At 56.8% G+C, this 17,223-nt stretch overlaps 1 protein-coding gene across 1 annotated transcript in view; it reads right to left on the reverse strand.

Annotated features, from left to right (window-relative positions):
* Window positions 1-17,223, reverse strand: part of IL16 (interleukin 16) — a 103,818-nt gene that overhangs the window by 4,665 nt on the left and 81,930 nt on the right. The window contains exons 11-16 of the mRNA XM_004447702.5: window positions 15,025-15,112; window positions 13,088-13,554; window positions 8,979-9,177; window positions 5,165-6,239; window positions 3,210-3,378; window positions 1,093-1,194 (exon numbers count right to left, since the gene is read on the reverse strand). Coding sequence (XP_004447759.2) covers window positions 1,093-1,194; window positions 3,210-3,378; window positions 5,165-6,239; window positions 8,979-9,177; window positions 13,088-13,554; window positions 15,025-15,112 — 2,100 coding nt within the window. The remainder of the gene's footprint in view (window positions 1-1,092; window positions 1,195-3,209; window positions 3,379-5,164; window positions 6,240-8,978; window positions 9,178-13,087; window positions 13,555-15,024; window positions 15,113-17,223) is intronic.

The following is a 17,223-nucleotide window of genomic DNA, read 5'->3' on the forward strand; positions in this document are numbered from 1 at the left end:
CCGCGGGCAAGCTCCAGTTTCTTCTCAAGTAGGAAGTAACTGCACCAGCGGGGACCTCTTAATTATAGTCTACTGCAGGCTTGGTGACAGAAACAGACCCTCCTGGCCCGATGTGCTCATCTGTGGTCTCTAACTGGTAACGCGATCGAGGAAGCTGCTGCTCTCACGCCATCGGCCCTGCAGGGACCGCCTGGAATGCCCCCAGTTACCATTTCAAGAGGTGTGGCCTGTCCCCTGCACCCCGGGGCTGTGAACTGCAAGATATTGTCAGCCGGGCCAGGAAATTCAGACGCGCTCAGCTTTAGAGGAATGCACAGCTCGGTTCACGAAGACGGGATGGCCAGAAAGCCACCTGGGTCAGGCAGGCTTCTGAGCAAGCTGCGCACACCTCAGGAAAGGGCGCACAAGGAGCCAGCCCTGCTCCCCTCCCGAGTGGACTCGGGCCGGGCCTTGTGCCGAGGCCTCCGGCTGTGTGTCCTGGTTTGTGTGACTGCTGCTGCCTCTGGCCGGCGCGGACCCCGTCCTTCCCAACCGCCCGGGTGGGCAAAGCCAGGAGAGCAGCCCCCGGATGGGACCCGAGGCCCCGTTCTTTCCAGGTGTGCTGGGCCACGTTTGCAATCTGGGCTGTAGTCCCTAAAAATATGCACCCCTGAGGTCATCAGTCATTCTTCCCTCAGTGTTCACTGGCTGCTACTGGTCTCTATTTTCACAGGGATAGACAGGGGGCTGAATAAAAGGTCATTTGGATTTTTTAAACATCCGAGGCTCCGCCTTGGGAAATTCTGACTCGGTAGTGCTGGAGTGACACTGAGAGAGCTGTGACGATTCCTAAAGCTCCACACGTGATGCCGATTTCATTGGACTTGTCTTTTAAAGTTGCTTGGGGTGCGCAAAGAACCCCTTCGTTAAATTAAGGCTAATGAGGAGGGTCAAATGTGAGGTCATAGGAACGCGACTATTACCAGCAGATGGCAAGAGCCCCCGAAAGTACCCCGCCCTCAGGTCCGCCCCCCAGCCTGGGGTCCCGCAGTCCTCGGCGCCCCAGCCCGGGGCCCCCTTCCTGGAGCCACGCGCCGTCGCCGGGCCACTCACCGTGATCACCTTGTTTTCTAGATCCACCCCTCCTGCCAAGCTGAACCCCAGGCCGGCGCCCTCCTCCTTGTGCAGGATGGTGACGTGGATGCTGTCCAGTTGCTGCAGAGTGAAATATGCATGTATTAAGAAACACCTGAAATGCAACAGTGTGGCGATTTAAAAAGAGACTTTAGAGTCAGGCTGATTTGATGGCACAGCCCAGCTTGGCCAGCCTTCTCCTGGCTTTCCCACTTCAGACCACCGTGGCACAGGAGAAGGCTGTGGGACTTGGGGCCAGCAAAGCCCGGCTCAGCCCTGTCTGCAGAAGCTTCTGGCTCCTTCTGGCCCCTGCCCCTCCACAGGCGCGGCAGTCTTCTCGCCCTGGACCACACACCGGAGCCCCCCAGGCACAGGGAACTTCCTAGCTGGATGTGGGCTCTGGAGCCGCCGGCACCACCCCTGGGCACTGCCTAGAGCCGGGTCTCAGATGCAAGGGCCTAAGGGGTCAGGAAGGTAGCTGGAGTGAGCAGAGTGGGCAGGGAGGAGGCTTTCAGGTACGCTGGGAACTGCCGAGAGCACCTCAGCCCCAAAGGGGCAGGGGCTGCGTGGCAACACACTGCTGCCCAGTGCCACCAGGTGAGTCCTTTTGTGAAAAAGAAAAGCCCGAGATCCGGGTTTTGATTCAGATTCTACAGCCAACTTCTATGTTTCAAACTCATAATTAAAACAAAACAACAAAACACCATGAAAGGGCAATAAAATGGATCTGCTGCATGTGGCTTTCAGGCTACCCATTTATGACCTTGGCTCTAGGGAGTAAACTGCCTAAAAACTCACTTGCCAGGTGCATCAGCAAACCTGCCTTGCAGCTGGCTCTAAGGTCCTTTGTTGTTTTGTTTTGTTTTTTTAACTTTCTTTAAATTTTATTTTATTCATTTTTTTTAAAATATTACATTCAAAAAATATGAGGTCCCCATTCACCCCATCACTCCCCCCACAGTAACACTCTCCCCCATCATCATGACACATCCATTGCATCTGGTGAGTACATTTCTGGGCATCGCTGCGCCCCATGGCCTGTGGTCCACACCAGAGCCCACACTCTCCCATGTTCCATCCAGTGGGCCATGGGAGGACATAGAATGTCCGGCAATTGTCCCTGCAGCACCACCCAGGACATCTCCAAGTCCCAAAAATGCCTCCACATCTCATCTCTTCCTCCCATTCCCTGCACCCAGCAGGCACCATGGCCACTTTTTCCACATCAATGCCATTGGAGTCCCCAAGACTCAGAAAGACTGCCGTGACCAGCCCCGGCGCTAGCCCACAAGGCTCCCAGCAGTTACGCAAGCAGCACGTTAATTGCCCTGTAGGAGGCTCTTGCCAAATTTGAAAGTAAATATTCTCCCAGTTGGACCCTAGGCAGTTATTTACACAACACTCCATTATTTACCTTGAGCAGAGAAGGGCCCCAGGGAAGCTGGGCCCAGAGCAGGTGGGGGGGGGGTGAGAGCCCAGGGGAGGACTGGCTGCCCAGGGGCCGTGACTGGGGGGTCCTCCTCGTGTGGAAAAGGGGGGGGTCTCCTCTTCCTTTTCCTGGAGGGCTCAGGTGCGCCGGAAGGCCGCGCCCCAGCTCTCCCCAGCTGCTCCCCCACCCCCGCCTCGGAGAACATACGAGAAGTGCAACTTTCAGAATGACTTGACGGAAGCCGGGGCCCCTGAGAGCCCTGCGATCCTGCAGCTCCCAGCGGGCGTCAGAAAACCCTGGAAGCTCGGCGGAGCTCACCGGCGGCTCTGCCGGGCCGGGAGCCCCTGGGTCATGCAACTAGACTCTGCCACCAAGTGCACTGATTCCCGAGCCTCCCCTTTCTCCTTCATCTCAGGGCCGGAAAGATGCACCAAGACAATGTATTGAAAGCACTCCATCAACCTTAAAGGCCCTGAAATGGCAGGTCTTACCGGGCCAGGTGATAGGGCGTCCCTCCGCCAGGCAGGGGATAACGTGGCCCGAGGTCCGCTCCCGGGGCCGCCTTCTGAGCGCAAGGGACAGGGGGCTGCCCCTCCGGCCCAAATGACCTGACCGCGGGGCCCCCAATAAGGCCTGGGTCACTTAAATGCTTGCGAAGGAAACCTACCTTTAGCGTGGCTTCATCCAGAACCTTCACTTCCTCGATGAGCTTCTTTAGCTCCTCCGCGCTCAGCAGGGAGATGACCGACTGGCCGGACGGGGTGCCACAGTGGTCCAAGTCGTCCGCTTGCTTGGGCTCAGCCAGACCCTCTGTGTATTCTCTCAGCTCCGAGAGGCTTCCAGAGGGGGAGACGGCACACGGTTTGAACAGTATTCGTAAAAGTGAACTTTTATTGCCTATCGACTCTATTCCAGGCAAGGTGCTAGGCACTTAAGCGCATTCTATCATTTGATGCAGCCAATCTATGCATAGACGTTCGCTCTCTCCACAGGCTGAGACAGGAAAATACTTCTCTATGGCCACACAGCTGGGAAATGTCACGATCCGGCATTCGCAGTCCCAGCTCAGCCTATTCCATCTCCAAAATCCAGGTCAGAAACCTCAGCGCTCCTTTCTGGAGTGCACCAGACATTTTGGACAGGCGACGCGACTGCCTCAGCTAGACCACCAAGGCACCCAGCCTCACCTCTGCCGTCTTTCACAGAGCTGTCAGCCCCTGGCTGGCCAGCATTAGCCCCCAAACGTGCCCACTTAGCCCGGCCGCCTTGTCTGTCTTCTCAGCTCATCTCGGTATACGCAGCTCGTTTTTCTAGTTATGCTTGGGGTTTTGCTAGAATCGGCAGTTCCAGCAAGAGGGGCCCTTGCCTCCCTCTGAACGTCACTGTCTGCCGCTAGCAGGTGAAGGGGGCTCGCCCCTCATCCTAATGGTGTGCCTGCTGGTTTCCCCTGGAGGACAGGCTCTCAGCCTGGAGGAGCAAATGGCTGGGAACCCCGTGTGTGGCCGGGCTGCGGCCGACGGCCTCTTCCCACCATGCACGGGCTGCTCTGGCTCTTTAGACCCTGTCCTGGGCATGTCATCAAGGGGCCCCCGTGCTCCTTCCCAGCAGTGCCCAAACATTTCTCAGGAGCAGAAGACAATAAGGAAAACGCTACATGCAAGCTGCTCTGCTAGACAGGGGAAGAACAAGCCCCGGCCCTGAGCGGGAGCCCAGGCCACACTGAGGGGCCCCTCGGGCCCTTGAGGCAGGCCGAGGCCACCTCCTCATTTCACCCAGAGGTGACGGTGGGTGTGAAAGGAACCTGCCCATGGTCGGGAGCCTCCGGCTGAGTCTGGAGCCCAGACATCCTCAGCCCAGGAGGCGGAAGTGAGTCACCCACAGAGGCCAAGTGGGCACCTCTGGGAGAAGCCTGTGGCCCGGTCTGGTCAGCCTGTGTCACGGCGGGACATGTCAGTGGGAGCTGACCTCCCCCAGGACCAGTCTCCTCCCCACTTCCCACCCCTCCCAACACCTACTGTTGGGAACACTCCTCTGTGTGCAAGACAGGTGTGCATCACACAGACACATGTCCACACTCAGACACATACAGGAAGAGCAGGGATGCTTTTATCTGAGACATTTTAAAATGAGTTATAGGGAAACAGATTTGTCTCAACAGATAGAGTGTACACCTACCCATGGGAGGTCCAGGATTCAAACCCAGGGACTCCTGACCCGTGTGGAGCTGGCCCAGGTGCAGTGCTGATGCACGCAAGGAGTGCTGTGCCACGCAGGGGTGTCCCCCGCGTAGGGGAGCCCCACGTGCAAGGAGTGTGCCCCATAAGGAGAGCCGCCCAACGCCAAAGAAAGTGCAGCCTGCCCAGGAGTGGCATCACACACAAGGAGAGCTGACACAGCAAGATGACGCAACAAAAAGAGACACAGATTCCCGGTGCTGCTGACAAGAATACAAGCAGACACAGAAGAACACACAATGAATGGACACAGAGAACAGGCAACTGGGGGCGGGGGTGATAAATAAAATAAAATAAAACAAAATAAAATGAGTTATAAAACCAAGGAAGCTGAGGACCACAAGAAAGACAAGGAAGATGCAGAGAGGCACCAGGGGGAGACACTCACTTGAGCGAGAAGCCGGGGTCCGAGGCCTGGCTTTCAGTGGAACAGCCTGCTGCGGGGTCTTCGCCGGAGGACGGCGCCGGGGAGGTTGCCTCCGGGGAGATGCAAGGAGCCTGGCCCCCGGAGACCGAGGCCGGGAGGCACAGCAGGGAGCTCATGACAGCCAAGGAGACCCGGCTGCTGATGGCGTAGAGCTTACTGGTCCTCTCCTCGGGCAGCGTCGCCTCACTCAGCTGCGTCCTGCTCAGGGGAAAGCTTCGCGCCCGCTGGCTTGGCATCTTGACCACCGGGCCTTGCGAGTCCACCGTCTTCGCGGACAGCAGCCTCAGGAGGGGGTCTGCGTCCAGGGGGCAGGTTTTCTGCATGGGCTGCAGCCCCGGGGGAGGGGACTCAGGGGCACGCGGGCCGCCAGCCTCGGGGGCTGCGGGGGAGCCCGGGGACAGCAGCTCTTGCTCCGGTCGCTCAGCGGTGGCCGGGGCACCTCGCACAAGGGGGCCTGGCCCCCGTCCTGCCTCTTGCTTCCCGGGAGGCTTCGCTGGGCCGCCAAAGGAGGCCTGGAGGCTCAGGCCCTCGGCTCCTCTGCTGGGCCGTGAAGAAGAGCCGAAGGTCTCAAAGGAGCTGATTCTCTGCTTGATGGAGGAGGCAGCGGCCCGCGTGGGGAGCCCGGGGGGCTCCCTGGATGTGGGTGCGGGCTGGGTGGACGCCGCCCCATCGGGCAGCCTTTTTGGGTCCGGGGTGCGATTCCGCAAACCTTTCAAGCTTTGGCGGAACCAGGCCGGCTTGGGAGCCACGGGAGGCCCCTTCTTCCCGGCGCTGCTGTCTGCTGGCTTGCAGGCTTGGGGAGTGCCGCAGGCGGTGTCTGGCTTTGGCGCGGGCCCGTCGGGGTGACCCTCCTCACCCAGGCTGACCCTGGGCTGCAGCGGCAGGTGGCCGTGGTTCTCGCTCATGATGGGGCTAAATAAGTTTTTGATGCAGTCAGAAATCCTAACCCAAGGGTCGTCGGCTGCCGCGTCGAGGCTATAGTCCATCCGAGCCTGCCTCTTAAGCAGCGGGTGTTTGACAGGGGATGTGTGAGTCACTAGGAAGCAGAAACAAGGCAATAGCTGTGCGTTACACCTTCTGTGGTCCAAGCTGCAGCGCGAGAGGGGCTCGGAGAGGCGCCTGGCACGTGGGCAGGTTCCCAGGCACCTGCCTGATGTGCCAACAGGCAGGGCCACAGAACCAGGGCGGGCATGGACTTCATCGCACCCCAGCACCGTAAGGCGGAGAGGGCTCTCTGGGAACATCGGGTCCCGTCTCGGCATTCTACAGGTGTGGGATGCAGCGTCTCAGAAGGGCCAAGGGCTGGGTGGCAGCAGAGCTGAGGCCTCCTGCCTGCCCATGTTCGGGTCCTGTCCACTGCTTCCCAAATAGCTCACTGAAAACGTCAAAGCTAAAGCCATTCTCTTAGCTCTTAAGCACTTCTGCCAGAGGCCACCCATGAGCAGCCATGTTTTTAATGACCACCCACGTCAGTAAGGTCGACCACCACACCAGGGAGCTGAGAGTGCCTACAGCTTCCAGCAGGAGAACTGCATCCATTAGCCATGTGGGATCTAAGCTCCCTCTTGATATAGAGGTGGAGTGGACATCACCATCCCAGGGTCCACAGGATGAAGGAATAGAGTATGGATTAGAGTGGACTTCCTGATATTCTATGGAACTACTGTGACTAGTAATGGAAGAAACTGTAGCATCGATGTGGAGAAAGTGGCCATGATAGTTGCCAAGGGCAGGGAGAGGGAAGAAGAGATGAGATGTGGGGGCATTTTCAGGATTTGGAGTTGTCCTGAGTGATATTGCAGGGACAGATGCTGGACATTATATATCCTGCCATAACCCACTGAATGGACTTTGGGAGAGTGTAAACTACAATGCAAACTACTATCCATGTGGTGCAGCAGTGCTCCAAGATGTATTCACCAAATGCAATGAATGTGCCGTGATGAAAGAGGTCAGTGTGGAAAGAATGGGGTGGGATGGGTGTGGGGTATATGGGAACCTCTTATATTTTTTGAATGTAACATTTTAAAAAAAATAAAGACATCATAGAACGAAAAAAAAAAAAAAAGGCAGTGGGAGGCCTCCAGCAGGGGCACAGCTGCAGCTTACCCCCTCCTCGTCCTCTGCCTCTCCAGGTAGCAGTTCACACCTTCACTCAGCCACAGGCCCTGAGGTCATGTGAATTTGCACCTCTCCCTACATGCAGTTAATTAATCAGCTGGTGCAGCAAAGGGGTGTCTTGGGTACCTAGAGAGCCTATGAAAAGGTTCCAGGTAGAAAGCAGCTCAGTAGTTCTCAACCTTGGCTGCACATTGGAACCTGTGGAGCTTTACAAAAGCTGGGCACTGGGAGTTGGAGGAGCTCTGCAGGTTCCCATTCTCTACGTATCCTGCTCTGTGATGTGGCCACGACCTCAGGCATGTGCCCTGCCTAGCTCAGCCCTTCACCCCAGCGGGCAGCAGAGGGGGTCGCTCATGGACGCCAGCACGGACCCAGCATCCCGTCTGCGCGATGTGGGAGACACAGAGGGAGGCTGGCACCCAAGCCCGCCCGGCCAGGAAGGCCAGCCAACGTGCAACCACGCCACGGCCTCTGGGGCTGGCAAGAAAGAGCCTGCTGCCCGGGTTTTGTGTGTTGGGGTTATCCGTTACAGGAATGCAGCCCAGTTTAAGGGGGACGGGCCCCTCCTGTCCCACGCCTCAATGCCAGGCCTCAAGGGAGGCAAACTGCGCAGGGCATTAAGCCTTGATGGTATCCAAGGAGCTCTGTGTGATCCGAAAGGCCTGGCTGGTTCTGACCGAATCCAGGACCTGGACGAGTGCGCCCCGCCGCCCCCACCTGTTCCTGTGTGTACAAAATGCTCTGCTGCTGTGAGAACCAGGAGGCGCAGGTTCTGCAGGCAAGCCCTGTGCAAACGTGGGTGTGCAGCGCTTGCTGGTAGAAACCACGTCCCCTGGGCCTTGCTCAACTAGGATGACTAAGGAAGAGAGCATGGAGGAGGAGGGGCGAGCCGGCCGGAGCTTCCCATCCGTCTGTCAGCTAACCCTCCGGGAGCCGATGTATGCAGTATTTCTCAAACCGGCATTCCGTGGGTAGCCTGCTTATTGATTTCTCTGCTTTCCCCAGGCCCTCCTTGATGGGGGAGCTGGCCTCTCTCCTCCCCATCTCTCCCAGCACCCAGCAGGGACGCGTGCGGCCAGCCTGCAGCCCATGCTTGCAGCACAGACTCGGGTAGGGTTCTGGGTGCTACCCCACGCTTTGCTGGTGACAAAGGCTAAGTAAGTTGCCCGGAACCACCCGGGTCGTGAAAGGCAGAGCCACGCTTCCTGCCTGCTCCTCTTGACTCTTCCTAGCACACGACTAAGTATTCAGCTCATGCCTGAGCTCCTCCAAATGTGTCTTCCCACGTACTCTTTCTACCCACGGCGTGGAGGTGGGCGCACCAGGGAAACGCCACGCATACTTATCTGACAGCCTCTTGGAAATGCAGAACGCCCCATGCTGAAAAGTGGTGTTCTAGAGCCGGGATGGCTTGGGCGTGTCTGACCCTCTTCCTGCGGGTTTCACCCTCCAGTCCACTCTCGGGATTGGCCTGCATCCCCTCATTTACACTCGCCCCCCACTGCCACCTCTGCAGGCTCACGGATCCAACTGGGTTTCCCACCAGGGCACCCCGGGCAGCCCCCACTGACCTGCCCCACTGACCTGCCTGGCTGGTCGGCCCAAGCGCAGCCACCCTGCCCCTGCAGAGCAAGCGGTCCTCAGGCCAACTCACCTTCCTGGCCTCTGTCCCGAGGCCCTTCTCGGCAGGGTCCCGACGCGCCTGCCCTCCTCCCGGGCTCGTCCCCTGTGCAGGTGCAGGGGGCCGTCTGCGTGGCGGCTCCGCGGGCCGCACAGGGGGCAGCGGAGCACGGGCCTCTCGCCGCCGCGTCCTCCCGTGGCAGTGGCAGCCGTGGCGGCTGCTCTCGCGCTTCCTGTGGTGTAAACAGGAAGCGAGCCGTGTCAAAACGGCAGCCTGCCGCGGCGAGCGGGCCGCGCGCCCTTTGATGGGGCCCGGGGAGCGGATCCGAAGCGGCTTCAGGTGAGAGGCTCCTCAGGGACAGCGTGAAGAGGGCCCTTTCCTGGCCCACAGAGCCAGCCCCTCCTGGGGCTCCAGCATCCCTTTCCTCTCAACAAACTGGTACCTGGGACAGGAGCCCGTGCTCTCGGCAGACATGAGGATGCTGGGCTCACCTAGAGGGAAGAGAGCCTGGGGACGTGGAAGGGCGCTGGAGCCGCTTTCCTTCCCACTGACTCCTGGCTAACCACCCTCCCCGGGGGGCACCGGGCACTGTTGAAACGAGGGAGCAGAGGGCCCCATCTGGGCTTCTCCAGTTACGGTTACAACGCTCAGAGCAAAGTATTTGTCAACAGCGTCCTCCGACTTGGCCATTACTTAACTACTCAGTAAGACACTGCGACCAATGGCCGGTCCTTAGCCCCCAGGCCGCTGCCCTCCTCTGCAGCACCTGCAGGAGCAGATGCAATCTCTTCCAGAATTGGTTTCCCTCACTGGGCGTGGGAGCAGCTTCAGGCTCCTGGGAGGGAAATGCGCCAAGCACCAAATAATTCTATCATATGTGAACAGAGTTTGGATTATACTATAGATTGGATAAGATGCTGTCAGAACCCAGTTCTGCCCAGAGGTGGAGAAGGCTTCCCTAGAGAAGGGCTTTTTGTCTGGTTCTTGGAAAAAATAAAACAAGAATTTTCTAGGGGGAACGAGAGCATTCCAGAAAGATAGACACACACACAGAGGAAGGAGCATCATGATGCCTTCTCAGGAAAAAAGAGCGAGAAGGCGGGCACCGTGGAAATGGCCATCCAAGCTTTGCTCCTCTGCCCCCGTCCCATTCGTTGCCGCGCCAGATGGGACAGTGGCCTCCTGGGCAAGGCGGCAGGCTCCCAGCCTGGGAGTGGAGGAAGGAGAAGGAAACGGCACATGTCCACGGGCTGGAGTCTACTATCTACACTGACAATAAACATTCTTTGGGGAGGAAGCATCTACAAAAGTTTGACATGTATTTGCAAAACATTCTGAAGTGCTCCCTGCCTCAGCCCAAGTCCTCTTGTGTAGAGCTGAGCTTTAGGCGAGCTTTGTGGAAATGCTGAGAGAGTCATCAGCTCGAAGGAATATGGGGCTTCCTAAAACAGCCCTTTGGAAAAGCAAGGTTTGGCCATAGCATAAGAAGCTTAAAATAATAGGCTGATGGTGTCTTAGGGACTCATCATAAAGGAAAAATAACATAGCGGAAATTTAATTTCACCCAGCTAGGAACAACTGTTAAGGTGTCATCTGTCTACATCCAAGGATCCTCAGCATTTTACAGGCAGGCATTCTCATTACCAGCCACAGGAGTCAAAGCAACTTTGCATCTTGGAACAGACACAAAGGTTTTGTCTTTTAATCGATACATCTGACATCACCTCCTCATCATGGGAAGTTATTTTAAATTAGCTCCTGAAATAGATTTGGTGTTTCTCAAGGTTTTCTTTGGATGGTATTTCCTGGCACTGTGCTTGGTGGACAAGAGAGGAGAAGAGAGGAGAAAGAAGGAAAGGGGGACAGAGATGTGAACTTAGCACGGAGGGGGAGAATGTTATTTTAAACCTGGGTGATAGTTTGAGTGATTTTCTAGAAGGGAGAGAATTTCTCCTTCATTGAAGAAGATATCCTGAAGATTACTGCGGTTGTGGAAGTTAAGTCCCCTTGAACTACAGTACAGTAGATGGGAGAGATTTGGGGGTTGTCCATTAGCAGTTTGAGAAGGGTCTTGAGAGCCTGTAGAGAATGATAGTCAAAGATTAGGTAGGTAGGTAAATAGACAGACAGACAGATAGATAGATAGAAAATAGAGAAATGAGAGAGAAACGATAGATAAGGTAAATGATAGGTAGCTAGAGAAATGATAGTGAAATAGATAAATGATAGGTAAGTAGATAAAGGATAGAGAAATGATAGAGAAATGATAGATAAGGTAGACAGAAGATAAAGAAATGATAGATGATAGACAACGTAGATGATACATAGATGGATTGATTGATAAGTATAGAAGATACAGAGATTTTTGGGTAGATAGAACCAATGCATAGATAGATTTTTAAGGGGCCAAGGAACGAAACAGGCAGTGAGAAATCCCCAGCAGCAGCAATCCCCAAGGAACCTTAAGAGCGACGTCAAGTCCTCCATTTCCTCGTTCTGTCGGGCTATCACCCTCCCCTGCCCTGGGCTACACCCTACCATCTGTGCCCCCCACACCCAGTGAAAGCAGGCTTCACACGCTGGCCTTGAGCGGCTTGCGCTTTGGGAAGGGGTCTGGGCTGTAGAAGGGCCTGCTGGCCACATGGGCAAAGCAGACGGACAGAGGAGAGCTGCTGCCAAACGACCTCCAGGCTGGGACAGAGCCACGGGTGGGAGGATGGACTGTGGTGGGCCAGGACAGGGGGCCGGAGGTGAGGAGAGGCTGCCGGCGAGGACACCCTGTGGAAGCGCCTGGCCTTCCCGCAGCCTCCTCTTCCGGCCGCCTCCCGGGGGGATGCCCCCTCCCTACACGTGGCCCTGCCCTCACCCGGAACCGGGCAGACCCGCACGGGCACCCCACCCGTCTCCTGGACAAAAAGCCTGGCTCCTCAGCCCGCTCGCTCCTCACAGGCCTCAGGCCCAAGGCGATGAAACAGCTGCCTCCTGGAGGAGGGCAGGGGGAGCACGTCCGCCTCCCGCCTCCGGCCTGCCCTGCTGAGCCGGCCACATCCTGCCGGCCTGCCCTGCTGAGCCGGCCACATCCTGCCTGCTCTCGGCGCCGCTGCACTTCCCTTTTCGCACGCCGGCTTCCTGCCCGTCTCTTCACTTTCACCCCTTCCCACTCAAGGCCCCAGTCTCCAAACCCACGCCCTCTCCGCACTCCTGAGGTTTGCTGGCCCTTACTGCAGATTAGACAGGATACCCCAGCAGCTGCTGGGGTGAGAATATAAGGCAGTGTCGGGGGAAGTCATCAGTGAGAGACTGGGGGCAGCCCAGCCCCGGCTGAAACCTGCCTCGACGGCCCACCTGCCGCATGACCCCGGCCTCCTTTCCTTCTGTGTCGTTGGGCCCCTCAGCCCCAGGTGGCCCCCAGGATCAACCGAGACGATACCCACAAAGTGCCATATACTGTGCCCGGGAGTAGAGTGGCTCAGGGGCCAGCGGCTGCCTGGCCTCGCGCTCTGCCTCCCTTAAAGGCGGTGGGAGGGTGCTGGAGAGATGGAGAGCGAGGGTGCAGGAAGAGCCACTGCAAGGAGCACCTCGAGCCCGAGACTGTCAGCACCTCACAGAAGCGGGGTGCCCGTCGAGGCAGCCACGAAGCCTGGCCCTGAGGAGCAACAGGGAGACCGAGGCTGGGAGCAGGTTCAGCCCCCCAGGGCTCTGCCACTGAGGAATGGGAAGAAACGGGCGCAGGTGCCCCGCAGGTGCGTGAGTCCTCTCCCTCGGAGAAGGGGACAGCGAGCTCCGCGCCTTGGCGTGCTTCAGGCAGGACGGCTGAAATCTCTGCACAGAGCACCCAAAGATTCCAGTACAGAGGTGCCGGCCCCTCCCTCACAGAATGGCCCAAAGCAGCTCTGCAGGAGCCACGGAAAATGACCCTTAAATTCCCGTGGGTTAAGGACGGGAACCCAGAAGCCAAGGAGCAGGACGGGGCCTTCGAGGTTGGGTCCGCCAAGCCCGTGTCGGCCCTAAGCCTGGCTCGAGCCTCTGCTTTCTAGTAACGGAGAAGGGGCCTCTTCCTTCTGTCCCGGCTCACCCCGCGCCTGACACCCACAGACAGCCGTGCTCGCTCGGGAGAGCATCCACCCACCTGGCCACCTTACCTGGCCGCTGGTGGCCAAGGCGTGCCCAGGTGGGCATAAGCAGTCCTCTCTCTCCTGCAGACCCCTCTGGCGGTCGCTGTCACTTTTGAAGTATTTTCTGGGTGGAGGCTTGGGCTTGGAGGACGTGGGCTTTCGCACCAAAATCTCGAAGGATTTCTTCAGTCTCAGCGGGGGGTGGCCGTCCGGGCTCTCCTGGGGTGGCCTGGACGCTGCCGAGGACGGCACCCCTGGCTCCCGCCCAAGGGGCGGGCTGGGGCCGTGCGCGCTGACATCCGGCTCAGGGGGCTGCTGCTCGCTGCCGCAGCCGCTGCTGGGGCTCCCCCCGGGCGACCCCGACATGTAGCTGCTGTCGCTGCTGGAGCGGACCATGACCTTCTGCGCCCTGCGATGCGGGGGTGCCGAGTTCTTCTCCCGCTCCTTCTCCAAGGCGGGCCGCCCGTGCCAGCTGCTCTCCAGCCTTTTGACACCTGCGTCGGAAGCACAAGCTGAGCTCCGAGAGAGAAAGACACCGTGACCCTGCCTGGCACAGTCAAGACAGCGCACCGCCCGCCAGGCGGTCAGCTTGAACTTGGAGCCTGGCCATCTCAGGTTTGGTTGCTGCTGAGCTGTAGGATGCTATGGGCAAACCATTCGCCTTGCTGAGCCCCCGTGCGAGGGACACCGAGATGCACTGCCCAGGCACCCAGCTGGGAAGGGCTGGCTACCCAGCGGCAGGGAGCGCCATGGGCCGGCCGCCTCTGGCTGTCGATCCCTCCAGGGATGGCCTCAGCTCCAGACACCTGCCTCGCCCCAGGGGCCAGCCCATCCCAAGGACTGCAGGAGATGGGGCAGCTAAGGCCCACCCACTTCTGCCCAGCTCAGGGAGACTCAAAGTTGGGCAGAAGCTTAGCTCAACTCTTTCAGCTCCAGGGCTCCAGGCGTTGACTGGAGCTGCAGAGCCCGCATCTCAGGCAGACTCCTCCCCCTGGCCTCCTGCATCCTTCCCCAGATGCTGAGCCCAAGGACTGTCCCTAATAATCGTCCTGCACGCGAAGTTCCACCACAGAATCTGCCTCCTGAGGAGCCCAACCTGCAAGGCTCCATTTCCTCATCTGTAAAATAGGCAGAAGAGTTCTGGGGTCGCTGTGCTTGCTCTGAGGCTCAATATCAAAGACAGGGAATGTCTGTGAAGGCCTCTTGAACCTTGTTCCCAGAGGCGACCTTCCCAGGCACAGATGGAATGGGGTCTGAAAATCACCCCTTCTTAGCCATCGCCCCATCCAGCCCTTCACCTGGCTTCTGGGCCCACCCCCACCTGCCACATCCTTCCCAACTCTAATGCCTTCCTTGGGAGGCTCTTAGGCTAGCGGTAAGCTGTCAGGAGTGTCCCTTTTCTAGAATCACCCAGCAAGGGAGTGGGAGTGAATGAATCCCAGCCTCTTGCCCAAATTCCAGGTTGCCTAGTGGGACATCCAGGGACCCCCGTGGAGAGGAGCACCTGTCTGAGGAGATAACCAAAGCTAGCGAAACTCCTATCAAATGCCCTTCAGTGAGAATTTTCTGTTGCTTTTCCCTGGATATAAAATAATGCCTCTTCTTTAGAGAAACTCAGTAACAAGAAGGAAGGAATGAAGGAAAGATTCACCTGCAGTCCTAACCATCGGAGGCAACCTCTGTCAAGATTTTGATGATTTTCTTTGCATTTTTTTCCTAAGTGTAAGCATATTGGGTGAATGGAAATGGTACAGCATAGGTGACATAAAATCTGGAATCCTATGCCTCCCAAACAAAGCAAAAATGTGAGCCAAACTTGGCTGGTGGCTGCAGCTTTCCGCCCTCGTCTGTGTCCCATGCTCTGAGGGTTGTTCTTATACATCCCTGGGGTAGAGGCTGAGTTAAACCCAAAGCGTTCTAAGAAGGCAAAGATATTTCAAGTCCAAGTCCACCGTTTCCTTTACCTTCCAGACTCCACTGATGTCTCTCCTTTCCAAATTTGTTGTTCTCCACGGCCTGGGCCACGGCTTCTTGGAGTTTCTGTTCCGAGACCTAGGAGACATCACGTCACCTCCTCAAACAAGGGGCCTGGCATCCTGCATTGGGACCAGGACCGGCTCCCAGCCTGGGCCCCTGGATTCTAGTTTGTTCCCTTTCAGCCCACTCTGCAAATAGCTGGCAAATTCCACTTCCCGAAATACCCTGGGTAGCAGTGACACAAGTCCAAAACCTTTCAATAAAGGTATTTCCTAAATGGTCTCTCTCAACCCTCCAACGTCCTCCCTGCTACTTGCTGCAAAATTCTAGGTAAACTTTCTACTTCATGGTTTAGCTCTGAGGGCTCTTCTACTCTTGGCAATGCTGCCATGACATCGTCATCTCTATTCACCATCATCAAGGTCATAACCATGGCCATCACATCATCTGTTGTGCCGATGGGACAATAGTCACTTTAGAGAAGTAAGAGTATGAGCTTTGGAGTCAGACTTGTGTTCAAGGCCCAGTCCCTCCTTTTGCTAGTTGTGTACTCTTAGACAAGTTACTTAGCCTTCTAAGCCTACATTTCTTCTTTAAAAGAGAGATAAGGATAGAACCTACTTCCCAATGAAGATTGAGAGGTTTTAAAAGAGAAATCCTTTCAAAGGGTTGGGCACAATGCCTGGCACATGGCAAACACTACAGAGATGATCGTTACCATCAAAAACAATGCTCTAAGGTCAAGAAACTGTCCCCACTTCAGAGTTGAGGAACCCGAGGCTCCGAGAGCCTAGAAGAATTGTCCAGGGTCACCAAAGGTAACGAACAGAGCTGCACCTGAGCCAGGCAATCTGAAGCCAAGCCCTGGGCTCTCTCCTCTCTCCCCCGTTACCTGTGCCCATGGGGTCTCTCCTGCCTGGAGCACTGTTGCCAGCTCTTCTCTGCTGCTCCAACTCCTGCATGTCCTTTACGACGTGGCTCCTTTGTCTGAGAGCTGGGCCCCTGACTCCATCACACCCGTGGCCCTCACTTGCCATGGCCTGTCTTGGCACCTGCCTACCTCTCCCGCCAGCACGCCACGAGGTCAGGCGCCACTGCGTATATCCCAGCTCTGGACACCTGCTCCATGGCTCTTTTCACCAAGTGCCCAAGAGCACCAAAAGGCATGAAAAAATGGAGACTCCTTCACTTCTATTGGCCAGGGATTTCGGCTAATCATTTGTTTACCTTAAGTAAGAAATCTGCCCCTCCCTCGTGTGCTTATCCGCAGCCAGTGCTTGATAACGGAATGGGGCTGTAGTGAATTCCACTACTCAGGGTAGCTGTTGCTCTGCCACATTACTCCTTTCTTTGTCTCATTTTCACTAGAAACCTGGGAATTAGTTGGTTCCGAGCACAGGCTTTGGAATCTGATTCATGTGAGCTTGAATCCCAGCTGCTGCGCTGAATAACCCCCCACTGGGTAAGTTTCTTCTCCTTTCTAAGCCTCAGCTTCCCCATCTGTGAAGCAGGGGGAATAATGGTACTTCCTGCAGAAGTTGGCACTATAGCTAAATGCCACTATATATACGTCATGTCTTCAGCAAACATGCCTAGCACAGTCTGAGAACTACATAGTGGTGGTGATTCTCACGAAGTCCCCCAAAATGACCTGTGGCTCCACCTGCCAAGTCTCGCTCCAACCAGTATCTTCCGTACCAGTCACCAGCAGCCACGGGACATCTCCAGCTGGACACCCAGAGCACCTCGGTCTCATCACGTCCCACCCTGAGGCCTTCACATCCCTCCCAAGCCTGCTCCTCCTCGTCTTTTCTTTATCCTGTTACCACCAATCTGTCTTTCCCTCTAGAAATGCTCCAGGCACCCTGGGCTCCTTCCTCTCTGCTACCCCAGAGCGAGCCAGCCAGCCAATAAGCATTGTTGCCTCTTCCTCGCTAATCTCTTTGCATATCCAGGGTTTAGTTCAAGACTTCATCATCTCCTTCCTTCCTCTGCAATGCCATTAAAGGTGAACAACAAAGACATCTGAACATGTCACATATGGCTACAGGCCTGCCCTGGATCCTTGCTGCCCACAGAATAAACTTCAGACTCCAGAGCATCCTGTCTAAAGCTCTTCACAAGGTAACCCCAGGGCCTCGCCAATCTCGCCCAGTACCCTGCCTCCCAGCCACATAGAACTCGCC

The sequence above is a fragment of the Dasypus novemcinctus genome, chromosome 3 (assembly GCF_030445035.2).
Source record: "Dasypus novemcinctus isolate mDasNov1 chromosome 3, mDasNov1.1.hap2, whole genome shotgun sequence".
Lineage (NCBI taxonomy): Eukaryota > Metazoa > Chordata > Mammalia > Cingulata > Dasypodidae > Dasypus > Dasypus novemcinctus.